A 14,724-nucleotide genomic window follows, 5' to 3' on the forward strand; every position below is an offset into this window, starting at 1 on the left:
GCCCTTACTCTATCACAATTTGAGCAAGTTTATCTGATATTATACTTTGTATACTTTCAAAAACATATGCTCATTAAGTATTATTTACTTTACTTTGTACGGTCTCTTCACAGCTGAGTACTAGCACGCTCATCACACCTTACAAACCTAACAACCAAACTGCGCTTTACCCTTACGAGTGTGGCAATTAAGGATCTATGAGCAAACAGCACGAATATTTTTCACTGCTCTGAGGAAAACGAGAAGTTTCAAACTTTAGAAGAAAATTATCTAAAAAAAAAAAAAAAAAAAAAAAAAAAAAAAGCAGTGCATTCAAATTGGAACAGTTTACACGTATCAGTCCCTTAAAATGGATGCTAAACAAACCGGATTTTTTACATGGCTAACCTCTAAAATCACTTCATCTACTGCACTAAATGACCCAGTAAAAACAAAATGTTTGGAAAACTATTTAAAATGTTTAGAGTAGCATGCTGCTTACTTACCAACTGTTCAAGCACCCATCTCATTTTTCCAGTTAAGAAGATACAACAGGCTGGCAGATTTGGGAATTGATCAAAAAGGAATTTCTTGAAATAATTACGTAGCATTAAACCAAAAGTTTAAAAAAAAAAAAAAAAGACAAAAAACAAGAACGAACAACATGTACTACTGTCATGAACCACAGATGATTTTATATCCTCTGGACTCCACAACACAGAACTGTGGCTGATACAGTGTAAAACAAAAAGGCACAGATAAAAGGTACATTAGTTTACTCAAAATATGTAAAAGAAGAAAGCTAACAGTTAAAAAACATTTTCCATAAAGAATCAGATTTGCAAACTGATGTACTGCTGCATTTTATTGAGCAGCAACCCATTTCCAAAATCTGCAGCATAAAAACTCCCTTTTAAAGGAACAAAATATTAACCATACAGTGTCCCTCGGAAAGAGAAACACATTGTATTAATTATCCCTGCAAGAAAAAGAGTTCAATAATCATTTTAAGCTAAGATAAGCTGCATAAAAAACATGATGCAACAGCACACCACCACCTAGGCCCAATATCTACAATCAGCCATTAGCAGTTTTTGCTGATGTCTAGGTTTTTTTAAATCCCATATTTTTTCAGAGATAACTTATCTTAGCTATTCCATTCACTGTTTAGAAAGGTAAACTTGCCTGTTCTTCTGTCTGCCATTATCCCTGCTTGACTCCCTGTAGGGCAGTTAAATGCATCTGCTCCCTAGCTTCCATTTTCTCTTCAGCAGGCATGTGACACAACAGACAATAGTGCTGGCAAACTGCTCAGAGACAGAAAGCTTCTTTGGAATACCAGGATCTTGTTAAATTCTAAAATCACCATCCTCCTGTGAAGAAGTAGGTATGCCAAGGTTTTGCCAGGCTGCAAAATAAAGCTGTGGCTAATGGCTACTAACCATGTGACCCAAGAAAGCAAATTTAAACAGTTTCAACTTAATAAAGTGCTGTGGTGTGAGTTTTGCACAACAAATCACAGAGAATCACACTCTCAACCCACAACTCATAGGTCTTAGAGAAAAAAAAATGTAAAAAGTAAGGCTTACCTCTGTGGATGCATTGTTAACACAGTGTTATGTCAATACTTATAAAACATGGAGGACAGGCTCTCAGTACTCAGACAGAAAGGGCTTGGCACTTCAGCTTGATGATCTGTCTTCCTAATAAAAGCTAATCCAGGATTGGCTACTTTGGTAAATCTGAATGTAAAGCTTCAGGGGATTGGCTGAAACACTTCCTGAGCGATTATCTTTGTGCAGCTCTGGCAAGCAGGAGCCATCCTGTGCACAGAGAAGACAGGCTAAGCTAGGCCCGTTTCAGCAAAAAAACTCGAAAAGAACTCCCAAAAACCGACTTCCCGTATGAAATACGTAGATTTTCAAGCAGAGGAGAGCGATCACAAACTGCCTGACTGAGCAAACGTGTCTCAACGTGTCCCTGCTGAAGGCATTTGGCTATTTTAAACCTGAAGTAGGACGGGTTCACCCAGGTCACAAAAACGATTCTTTACAAACAAAAAGCTAACTTCATTTTTCTGGTGTTTTCCACCACGTTTCACACACTGAAAGCAAGGCTACAGAAAGGGAACAAAATAAACTGAAAGTGCACATGCACAGGAGGACAGATATAAAACAAAAACAAAAACACACACCTGGAAATCAGACAGAATCCAATTCCAAAATGTAAATACATCAACACCGGCCACAGCAACCATACACTGACAGTCAGACTTATTTGTTTGATTTTTTTTTAGGACAATATGAGCCAAAACCTATATAGGAAAAGCCTGATGGCTGATTTCTGCAGCAAGTAATACACGACTGAAATTACTTTATCAAGGAGGGCTGTTGGCAGTCAGTGCACTTCTTCCCTAACTATAAAAATGCTGCAGAGAACGACCCAAATACGGGGATGGCAGCGATGCACACCCACAGCCCGGGCCCCCCCTGCCCCCACCCCGCGGCCTGCAGGGCTGCCCTGCTGCTGGCTGCTGTGCTACCGGCCGCAGCCGCCGCTTCCTGGCCGTTAACCCTGTCGCACTTGGTGCTTTTTAAGGCGCGAGGCAGGCCTTGAAAAGCGGCAGAACCTCCACGTGGCAAATGATCGGTCCGCTTTCACAGAAATGAGTTAATGCAGCCTGCTGGATTTGTTTTTGCTTTGCTTTTTGTCTTGTGCGAAACAAAATGAGAAATGAACACATAAATGGCCCATGTAGCCACTGCCCAAACATTGTATTCAAAACTGCTTTAAGTCCTTTCCCTAACATTCTGCAGTTTGACTCTCTTTCCCAGTACAGCAAAAGTGGGGGGATTTATCACTTTGCCAGCGAGGAAGGAAGTGTCAAATGCAGATTAGTATTTCAAAGGTCATCCCTTTAGAAATGCTGCAGCAAGGCTTCGTGTTTTTGTTCAGGATTGCGTGTCCGCACTGGGTAGCTAGGCTTTAACATTCTGTTGCCATCGACAAATTACAAAGGAAATCATAGATGAGAAGGAGATTTTGAAGCATACTGAGTACTGTCAGAAGGCTACTTCTGCAAAAACAAAAACTAAGGGAGTTGTAGAGGGACAAATTCAGTATCAAAACAGTAATTATCAAATCCTGAGCTAAAACAACCAAAGCAAAATAAAGGTTCTTCCAACACAAGATTCAGGAATGTCCAAAACTACTACAGAAAACCCTCTGCCATCAATCAAGGCTAACTGCAAACAGAACATGCACTTCATTAACTTAACCTCAGTGCTAATTACCCCAGAAACAATCACCATGAATAAAGGTAACTTCCACTCCCCTCCCCCAACCCCAGCCTCGACCAGCTTCTCTCATGGTGCAACTGCATTACAACCCAAATCTCTGCACTTGAGAGCTGACATGACTCATAACTATGCTACTCAGTAAGATTAATACCACTACTCTGCGTTACTCCGTATTGAATTCAGATTATTTCTTGAGATATCACTGTCAAAGGAAAACCACCATCCTTTCACCGTGCTTACATTCTTTGCGTTCCCGTGCTTTAGGTTGCAATAGAGGATTAACAGCCCACAGTCTAAATTCTCATCTCGTAAGTAATTCTGGAGTCCCTGCTGGAAGCATTTTCCCTTTTTAGCTTTGGCAGCATTTTTCAGGGCAAGGAGCAGGAAGGCTCATGGATTACGCTGGCACTCGGTTCTGTTTTAGGAATGTAGCAGAAATGACAGTGCTGCTATAAAGGGAATCGTACAGCCCACTGCAGCAGCAAGAACACACTGGAAATGCATGATATTCAAGTGAACACTTACATCAGTTTTAACAGTTCAGACCACTCCAGATTGGTTTCATTTTGAACGCATACTTAAAGCTCTATTACCATTCAGAGACACCAACTGCCAATACATAAATACATTCTGAGACATGCAGTAACTCTAAGAAAGGATTATCAGACATTTACATTTATGCTTATTAATAAACTGCTCTATTCCAGTATTATTCTATCTACTAAAATAGTAGTAATGCCAGTGAAGTACAGCAAGGAAATAAAACCAAACACACTGATCTCGTCAAAGCTTTGTGCTACCCAAGACATGATCCGGGAATGCAGTAGTGCTGATGGTGACTGGGAACACTGCCAAAGTGACACGCTCTGACCGATCAGAGTCGGCATGCGGCAGACGGAAGCAGAAGCAGCCTTAGAGGAGGCCTAAAGTCCTTTTCTCTTTGATTCAGGAAAATGGTGGCCCAAAAGCAAAATCTACAATTCAGTCGTTAGAGAGAACATGGATAACAACGTATAAAGTATATCAGGCACACTGCTAAGACAGCCATCGTAATCCTGTCAGAATTTAAAAGGGAAAGCTTCAAGTATTTTGCTCTTCCTCGTCCATCCATATCCTTCATAACCAGAGATACAGGCCCAGTAATTACCACACAGGTACATCCTGAGAACTCAGAAGATTCTGTCAAATCACAGCGAACCCATGCCCTGCTGCAGCTTGACCAGTTCTTTTACAGAGGAGCGGTCAATTTTTTTGGAGGGGGATGGGAAGGAAGGAAAACAAAGGATAGAGACAGGGGAAACTAGAAGCTTTGTAAAGCAGAAGAGAGGGCAGAGAGATTAGATTAGCTAGTATTTGTCCTTTTCAGTGCATTAAAGATGTTAAGGGGAAATAGGACTATGATGCAGGAAAGAAAAAAAAAAAAATAGGCAAAATAGAAGGGAAAAAAGAAAAACACAGTAGCAACAGAGATTTCAAAAGGAAATTAAAAGACAACAATGTTAAAAGTGCAACCTACTATTATTAATAGGTTCTTTACGTAGAACTGTGCCCACTGCATAGAATATTCTCTCCAGGAAGTACCGCTGCCAAGAAAGACAAGCAGAAAACAGTGTTGTACAGAATTATTAAATTCAATATACACTGGAAAGCCTTAAAATATAAATAAATACCACTAAGGAAGAGATTTGTCTGTGTGACAAAAGGAAGGGCTTTGAGACATACGCACCTACTAAGAAAGCAGCAGATGATTCACAGTCCTCAAAAAATAAGTATCACGGGGTGAAAATACCAGTGGCAAAGAGTGAGAACAGTAGAAGAAAAGATGAAGCTTTAAAAATAATGTTTGGAACAGACACACAGAAGCAAATAGGAAATACATTCTCCAAGGATAAGCAAAACACAGGAGACAGAAGTTGCATTTAAGGTCTCATAGCTTGGTCCTGCATTTCCATGTCCTTGATTGCAAATGCTAATTTCAAGGTTAGGAACAAGAAAGACAGTAATTCAGTGTCTTTCCTTGAAAGATGTGGGGGTTTTGTGTTGGCTTTTTTTGTTTGTCTGTTTGTTTTTCTTATCTACTCACCTTTACTTTAAATCTACCAACGTTATCAGTAACTTCTTAAAGACGGAAGGACAAGACCTCCATCTGACAGAACCCAACAACAAATGTCTAGGAAGATATTTCCTGGATTTTTAGAAACATGCTTTATGCTACATTTACTAACCTGCCTGACAAGGCCAGTAATTCTGTGAAATATCAGCAACTACTGGAGAATGCATTTCTGCCAACCAGGTAGCTGACATGTTTGTAAGCTGAAAGGGCTTTGTGGCCAGATGCATGTGTTTATCCTGAAGAACAATACATTCACACACTTTCATTTTAGGTTCCTGGTTCTGGATCACACCGATCACTTACTGTCTATAGATAAAAATCTGATTTTGTTTCCAATGCACACTGAATATCTGATGCATTATGAAAGTTCCTCTTGACAGCCTTTTTTAGTATGCTGTGAAACTGCCTTAAGTACATTTCCTTCCAAAGGAAATCTCTATTCGTGTTTAATTATCTGCCAAAAATAACTTAAAAAAAAAAAATAATAAATAAAAACCTTGAGCACCCTTGAACCCTTTGCTTTAGAGCAGCTGTAGCTTTTCAAAAGAGATGCTACAGCCCATGTTATCTTAAGGCATAAGCCCATATATTTCATCTCTTTCGCCCCTAGAGTTTGAAACACTCTCAAAGACTTCACAGCTGGAAGCATGGCTGTTGGATATCCTGTATAAAACAGGATTTTTGTCACCATATATTCAAATTAAGTGTCCTGTAGGAAATCCTAACAGATAAAATTTATTTTCTATTTGATCTGAAGCTGCATATTTTCTCCAGTTAGCAGGAAAGCAGCTGTGGGACACATGCAGATACACTATATATCAGACCTAAAGCTTATCCACCTTGCAATTGAATGGCATCTGAGTAGCAAGCAGACTTACCATGCCTACTCTGTTCTTACATGGTAATGAGTCCAATGCACTCACTGCACATGCCAAGTCTGTGAGTATGGGGATGTAAAAAGAACTAGATACAAAATTCTGAAAGAAGTTTGTGTGTCACCATGGAATTCTGTTGCTCAAGTGCCAGATATCCTGCACACAGCATTTAGTCTGACATCACATCCTTCCTAACAAGATAGAGTCACAACTGTTAGGGAGTAAGTATTTAGTATGGGGTCTAGATAATGCTAGATTGTAGTTCCTTTACTTCGGTTTCCGTTTTCCTTGTATTTCTCCACATCCCACTGCAGATCTAAACTATTTCACTCTCTACTTCTCTCCTGCTACTCCATCCACTGGATTCAGCTTTAAGACTCTGCATCCTCACATACCTTTCCCATTCCTACCTGCTTTTCCAATTGCTCAATTAATCTCATTTTTCCAGTTTGCCTTTCAGCAGAAGAGAGTTTCTTTTTCCACCACAAATGTGCAATACAATCACTTTTACAAAGGTTTAACCCATAGCTTCACCAGCATTTCCCATTCCTTCCAGCCATTAGCAGTCAGCTCAACCACACTTCTTACAGACCTGTCTGTAGAGTTCCAAAGAGAACAGGAACAGTGGACTGAATGCTAACTTTAACCCAGGAAAAGCACCCAGTCACAATAGTTCACAACACTGCTGCAGTAACACTTGTAGTGGCATGGCTAACAGGGCAGGAGGGGGCAGCTATAGGGATCACTATAACTCGAAGAAATTTTTGTGGAACATCATGCTCAAGCTCTCAAATGATATTTTTACAGGATTTGCCTCATTAACAATGTTCTGTTCATACCTAAATGACACTACAGATCTGTCCTCATCTCCCTAGCCTTGTGAAAGGGCATGAAGAAAAAAAAAAAACACCTCTGAAATATAACCACATCTCTGAAGAAGCACATTTTACAGTTGTGGCATTGTCTGTGAAGCCACGTAAAAGACAACCACGATCAGCATGCATTTCACTCAAATTATCTAACATCTCCATAAATAGTTGAATTCATTGTGGCACCTTTACAAACTATTATTTTTCATGCACTGTTAGACTTGCAATGTTCACTAAGCCCTCCTTATGAGGTGACAGGAATGAGAACTTGACTGAAACCACGCCACTGTAAAATTGTTTCAAAAAGGGAGGCTCGCTGTAGAGAGATCTATATCCACATCAAATAACATACTGCTGAAAGAGCAGAAGAAATCATACTGCATTTAACCACCTTGCCAACAACACAATGAGATACAAGTATGTACGTAGGTTGCTCTGGAAGTAATGCTTCCATTTATTTCTATGGAAAATACACCAGCTACAAAAAGCACAATAATGCTATTTGATAAACTCTAAGCTACAAAATGTTCTTTTCCAACACAGTCACTGCAATTAGTTGTGCATTTTCACCAGCCATGAACAAGAGCCTGCACGTTCTGCTCACAAAAAACTGCACTGCCACTGAGAACATGGCTCGCCTTTCACATTGTTGTCACCACTGCTGAAATGCTCCACCCACCACCTCATTGCTCACAGCCACTGTTTGGTCTCCATAAACATCCAGCAAGCATCTCAATGAATGTCAGTGAGTGCCATTTTTTCCAACATGGAGGAAATTCAATTCCACACCCTTGTTTCATGCCAGATGCCATTTTGTCAGACTGTCTCTCTACTGCCATCTGTCACACAGCAGCAAAATGTAATGGAATATTGGTGGGAATCTACTGCCATATCACCAACAGCATAAAGTAGGAGGCATTACTTTTGGAGCAGCCCTCATTAATTAGGTAAACTCGGCAAGACTACTCTGCAATTTATTTATTAAATGAACTTTGTTACACTCCATTACTATAAAGCCACAATATCCTTATATTATATGTGGAAAATGTCAGAGTTTCAGGAATTCCAGAGAGATTGCATGCAACCAATCAAAAGTATATAGGGAATAAACATATTTCTATGAGTAAACTCCCACAGGTCCAAGAAGAACTCAAGTAAAATGTCAGTTTGCCCCTTTGTGAAGCAGCATTCTGACTTTTTGTATAATAGTTGTGCTTAATACTGGCTTTTAAAGATCTGCTGGAATATAACATTCCAGCACTACAATACAAACTTTAAAACAAGATGTGATGATACTCTGCATTTCAGTGTCACTACTCATCCAGGAAATACCAAAGCATTGCAGAAGAAGAAAAAGAATTCTAAAAATGTTCTTAAGTAACATTGTATAACATCCATTCACAGGAGAGCAAGATTAGTATTGTGCCCCTTGTTTTACTGCCCTCTCCATCTCAGCTGTACTTCTCTTAAAAGCACCTCAGATTGCAGTCTTGTATCTGACAGGTTAAAGAAGACATTAAAAATGTCTTCTGTGCATTCTGATCTTTCTTTCAAGGATAACAAGAGTGTTTAGGGAAAAACAACCAATTCTGGACATTAGCACAGTGGAAACACTTCAACATAACAGAAGAACATTATCTAGGAAAAAAAAAAGATTGCTAGCTGTTATAATTAAATTCTAATTTTCATTGCATTTGTGTTCTTCTTCATGTGATGGTAGGAAAACCTTTAAAATGCCTAAGGAAAACCTGTACCCACAATGTTAAATCTAAGATACAAATCAGATCACATGATCTAAAGACTGACAAAAGAAGAGTTTAAAACTAGCCCACCAAAGCAATCTAAAGGATTACATTATCCATTCCTTGACTACTCTGGTAGTTCCATACTTGTAAGCCTTACCTAGAAGGAAAAAACTAATTTACAAAGAATAATATGCTTTCTAAACTACAATTGTATCAAACCATAGATATTATTGGTCTACATGCCTGGGGCTCAGATCTCAAGTAATGCCTTAGAATGAAAGTAAACAGGATCATTAAATTTATAGGAACTTATTGCTATTGAAAGGGATCTGTAATTCCCAAACCCATTCCCAGACACATATTCCCACTACTTCCATTGCAGTAGATTCATTATTTACATAGACCTTCAGTGAGACAGTTCTACTTCCTTGCTGCAGTAAACTGCATGGAACAGCAGGGTTAGACTCAGCAGCAACAAACAGCAGGGGGAGGGAGGGAGAGTGCCCCTTTCAATGGCTAAGGGCAGTTAAATCACATTGTCTATACTGCCCTCTTTCTTCCCTAAAGACACTGCTATAAAAAGAAGATTACATACAAATATTTGACACATTTGGACTTTCTGTGCTTTGACTTCTCAGTGCTAAAAATCCCCCCACGCAGCACCTGCCATTCATCTCCAGCTCTGTGTGCACTCAGTTCTTTGTGTTCCTGTAAGTAAAATGCTTTTTAGTACTTGGCCTAAGATCACAGAATACCCAAGTTGGAAGGGGCCAATGAAGATCATCGAGACCAACTCCTCAGTTCTCTTTTTTTTGCACAAATCCTTGTACAAAACAATCAGGCTCATCCTGAAATAACTTACATCCCAAACCTGTATGCTGTGCTGTATTTGTTGGCTAAGGACAGTTCCTAAAATAAAGAGTTCTGGACTCCATATCTCTGTAGTTTTGAACATTTCAGACACACTGTATACTTCACCTACTTTTGCATGTAACCTATCAAAATGGGATCCCAAAGCTGGTCTGGATATTTCTGTGAGAAAAATACTTTAAAATAAACTTTCTTATACATAAATAAAAATGACATCTTCCCCAAACTTTCAGTAAATGATTAAAAAATAATCTATTTCTACCTACCTGATATGTAGCAATAAAATACTGCTACTATGTCAACTGACCAAAATTATTTCCCCTCACCTTTCACGTCAAGGGAAATGATAAAATTTCAGATATTTGGCATTTTTTTCCTACATTGTTTTCTAAGTTTGGTAGAAATGCAGCATCCCCTAGTGTTCATTTGTTCCACTGGAATGAAAAAAAGAAAAAAAAAAAAAAAAAAAAGGTATGTTCAAATAATCACAGATCCAGAAAATGCTACTCAAAGTATTTTTTGTAATAGTACTCAATATTCATTTCAAGATTTTGGCAAAAAAGCTTCATTGGTTTTCCTGATAATCACAGAAAGTCTGAGGGTAACATTTCCTCATGCAACAGAGATACTGATTGTTCTGCAATAGCATGAGGAGATGTGGAGCATGTTAAAACCCATTGTGGTAACAAAACCAAGACCAAGGCAGACTCATCCTACACTGACTTGCCTGATTCTTTCATCAGCAGTTGCCACTCTGAGCCTCCAAAACAAACCTGGTAGCTATGTTCAGTTGTTTCTTAGTGACATAAGCATGGAACAATCTGTCCCGTACTGTGATGGAAGACAAGAACTTGCACACCTCTCATTACTCTAGGGCACACTCTTCCGCTGGCCACATCAAGTATTTGAATCCATTGCTAAGTCTCATTCCATACATGCTTTTGCCATGTAAGCTACAGTTAGATATCCAGTCCTATGTAAACAAATACTTATTGATGCCTCTTTGATCTCATTAGAAATATTTCTTCCCAACATTATTATCTCCCTGGTTGTTGCACAGATTAAGCTGGGATAAGCCAATTCTGCAATTTTTACATGGAAAAAATAAAGCAACAGAGCTTAAATAAGAAAGTTAAGATTATACTGTTCAGTTTTGCTCTCTGACACAGTGACAGTGGCAAGAGATTTGGTTTTGGACAAAAGTAAAGAACAGAGTGGTTCTTTTCCTTTCCCTTTTGTTTTGTAGTTTGAGTTATACAAGCTTTATTTACAGGAACATTAATTCCATATACTTTCTACTTACAAATTCAGGGTTTTAATTTAATACTCTAAATCTCTAAGCTTCCTTCAAAACTTTGTGGTTTATTGCACTTCAGAAGTAAAATGGATCAACAATGGAATAAATATTTTTTTTTGTACCAATTTAGGATACTTGCTGTTAGGTCATTCCACATCTAAGCAATACCAATGTAATATGTTGACACACTACTTAATAGACATGAGCTCAGCACATTTCCAAGGAAACTTATATTTATAAATATCAACTTTGTGAGAACAATCTTTAGAAATCTAGAAAAAATAAGAGTGCTTTTCCAACCAGATTATATATATATCAGACTAAAAAAAAAAAGGGGTGCTTAATATAAATTTCAATTATTTCTAGTCATCAGTTTTTCCTTGGCAGACTACTTAACTTATCAATGTATTAATGAAATATTAGTCTTTGCATTGCAGGGTCATCTATTGAAGTGTCAGTTTAATAGCTTATTACATAAAACCCTAGGGTGAAATCCAGGTCCTATTATCTCTGGTGATGCCACAGTTTCACCCAGAACATTCATCTGTTTTTATAATGCATGGAAATTACAGTCTTTCAAGGACAATAAAATCTGTTCTAGGCAAATTAAAAATTATTAATGTATCTAAGGCCTTCTTGTGTCTATTGACTAAGTAGTGAACAGTAACAATTAACAGAAATGTTATGTTGACAGAAACATTACAGAGAACCAAAAGTGGTTTTCCAACCAGCAGTCTCATATTTAGTTTTGATTCATCTGTTTTCTTGTATTACTGTTACTATAGTGCAATCCTCAATACCTTTTTACTCTGTCCATTTAATAAATGACATGAAAGGGAGAATAAAATACTTTCCCCTTATAGATGACAAGGTTAATTTAGTGTTCCTCGGCCTTGAGTAACCTATTTGGAATATAAAAGAAGGGAAAAGGTTCAAAAGAAGTGTGTGTATTCTCTCTGCCTTTTGAGCATAAACATTCAAGAGAATACTGAAATTCTGTTTTCATGCTTCCTTATGAATCACAAGATTCATGAAAAAGGCTGTAAAAAACACAAACCTCTTCACTCCTTATTTAAACCATATGCTACATTCAAGCCAAACTAACGAACTTAGATAACATCAGGTATCAGAAGTTAATGGATCTGGAACAAAAGTAAGGTTTCAATTTTAAGGTCAGCTCTGTAAACAAGTAAGATATGCTAGCTTTGCAATGCTATTAGTATGAGAGCATATAGGCATACATTCTGTATGCATAAAAATCAAATTGCATAAAGACTGGACAAAGGCTTGCTTGGAAATAATGCCTAAATTGTTTTAGAAACAATCAACCTAACAAATCTTTTAACAAAGATTTATAAGCCAAGTTGGATGGTGCTTATCTTAGACACATGACAGATTCTGCTTCCAAAATTTCTATTTAGGTCTTAATAGCAAGTAACACATGTTTTTGGTTCTGTTAAAAGCCCTGCAAGCTTTCAGGCCCTCAGTCTCCCAAAGGTAAACAGATATGACTTCTAATAAATGACCATGATTTTTAAACTGGATTTACTTACCCCATGACAATGAGTTTTTTCTTCACTGGATTTACTCAAACTCTGAATTAATTCATCTTGTTTAGCTGAAGCATAAAATAAAGGAGTCATTCTCAGTTACTTCCAAGTAGGTAAGCAGATTTCAGGTTGATTTGTACAGTTCTGCAAAAGATACCAATTTCACTTTGCTTTCCAGATACTAGAATAACAAATTAACAAAACTAAATTCCTTAGAAGGAGGCTGATTTTTATTTGTTTATTCACCAAGATGTTTGGTTTTGTTGTTTTTTTTTTTCCATTAAGAATACCTATGTTTGCTAAGCTCATTTTTTTTAAAGGATAGGACAATTAAAATGACCACGTGCGGTTTAGACTGTACGTGTCCACATATAATACATGAGAAGTGGAATCAATGAGGTAAAGAGAACTTGGGTCATTAAACCCAGGACTCAGAGCTTAAATAACAAAAGCACAGAACTATAAACCAAGCAGAGAAGTTAGTAGTCAGAAAAATAAATATATTGTCCTTAGACCCACCTAGTTACCTCAGTTTGCAAATATTAAGTAACATAAATTCTGAAAAGATACCTCAGAAAACTAACTGTAAGCAACAGAAACATGGAGTTTTGCTGATCTTTCTCATACGTATGTACAGTGCTTTAAGAAACAGGGTTTACTCATTTGTCAGAGTTCAATCAATCTCAAGAGTGCTGAAAATGTTATAACAGACAGAAGTGATCACCTCATTATTTTAACACGAGCCTGTCATCAAATACCAGAGGAGAAAAAGAAAGCTGGGCCAAAGGGTTCTTAAGAAGTAAAACAGAGGTCTGCATCATGTCGTTATTTTTCTTGCCTCCAACACACAATGTTTTGCAGAAAAAAACCATGAGTTCAAGGCTTTTGTCAATTGAAATAATTATTTGACAGCAAGGATGCTCTTAAGCATACAGCATGTCTATGTAAAAAAAAGACTTAAGCTATGTTCAGAAGTCACCAGACAGCTCTTGAGTCTAGATCTGCCTTGAAATTCATTGTGCCAAAATAATGAGAGTACCGGATTAATTACAAATTTTAAACTTGATTAATATATTAAAAAAACATTAGAAAAAACCCTTACCTTCTCCTAAAAAAACATGCCTCTATGTACAAGACTAAGCAATTGATGCTATCCGCTCCTAAATTAATTTAGCTTTGTTTCAAAATCCAAATTCAAACAATATTGCTTGTTTGGAACCTCTGTGAGTACAAAAGCTGAAATTTATGCAATAAAACTACATAAAATCTACCAAAGTCAAAGCTGAACGAAATAAGAACTTTTAAAGCCCTACATGTAAGGATCCTTAGAAAAATAACCCCTCTATAAGAAAAGCATTCAAGTTACCTCTCTTGCTCTGAGGCAAAGTGAACGCTTAAAAATACACTGTGTTAGTACAGTTTTGGCTATGAAAACAGGGTATAAGTCCATGGCTTTGGGTTCTCACATCTACTGACCATTCCCTGCCCTTTCTTTAGGGCATGACAGGAGGAAAGAGAAGATGCTGCTGGGAATCACGACCACTCTTCTATATGTAGCTAGAGCAAATAGCAGCAGAAAGCCTACTTGTACACACTCAACTTTTACTTTTTTTTTTTTTTCTTAATAAAATGTTTCATTTTCTCCTGCCATATTCCAGCAATGACCCATCTACACACTCTTAAGACCTCAGAACGCTCCAAACTCACTTTATAAAAAAAAAAACAAACAAACCAACATTCTACTGATTCTAGAACTCGTGAGGAGAGCTGACAGCCCAGCGCACCTCACACGCTTCCCAAGACCAGAACCGCCTCAAGCGCGGCCGCCACAGCACGAGGCCGCCACAGCACGAGGCCGCCTCAGCACTCACCGCGCCTCACGCACAGCCCGCCCGATAACGGCACCCAGCGGCGGGCTCCAGAGCGAGCCCCGCCCAGCGGGGTGGGAGACCCCGCATCACCTACACGAACCCGCCTCCAGCTCCGCGGGGCCAACTCTTGTGAAACACCCACCCCCTCCGAGCCCGCTCTTCCAGCCCGCCTAACGATTCGCTTCTGCTGCTGTCAATCATTTTGGTCTTCAGCTTGATTGGTTAGAGCTCGAAAGGGGCGAGCGCTGGGCTGATT

At 38.4% G+C, this 14,724-nt stretch overlaps 1 protein-coding gene across 18 annotated transcripts in view; it reads right to left on the bottom strand.

Annotated features, from left to right (window-relative positions):
• Window positions 1-12,714, bottom strand: part of ZMYND8 (zinc finger MYND-type containing 8) — a 59,359-nt gene extending 46,645 nt beyond the window's left edge. For 4 of the 18 annotated variants that reach the window (XM_072349918.1, XM_072349910.1, XM_072349907.1 and 1 more), the window contains exons 1-2: window positions 1,569-1,625; window positions 486-535 (exon numbers count right to left, since the gene is read on the bottom strand). Coding sequence is in view for 6 of the 18 variants with exons in the window: in XM_072349925.1 (XP_072206026.1) it covers window positions 1,569-1,582 (14 nt within the window). In the remaining 12 variants the exon portion in view is untranslated. Of the gene's footprint in view, window positions 1-485; window positions 536-1,164; window positions 1,322-1,568; window positions 1,677-3,518; window positions 3,572-12,600 lie in introns of those variants that run through there. The other 14 variants (XM_072349919.1, XM_072349922.1, XM_072349909.1 and 11 more) reach the window with 10 other exon arrangements.
• Window positions 12,715-14,724: the final 2,010 nt, after the last annotated feature.

This window comes from Excalfactoria chinensis, chromosome 15 (assembly GCF_039878825.1).
Source record: "Excalfactoria chinensis isolate bCotChi1 chromosome 15, bCotChi1.hap2, whole genome shotgun sequence".
Classification (NCBI taxonomy): Eukaryota; Metazoa; Chordata; class Aves; order Galliformes; family Phasianidae; genus Excalfactoria; species Excalfactoria chinensis.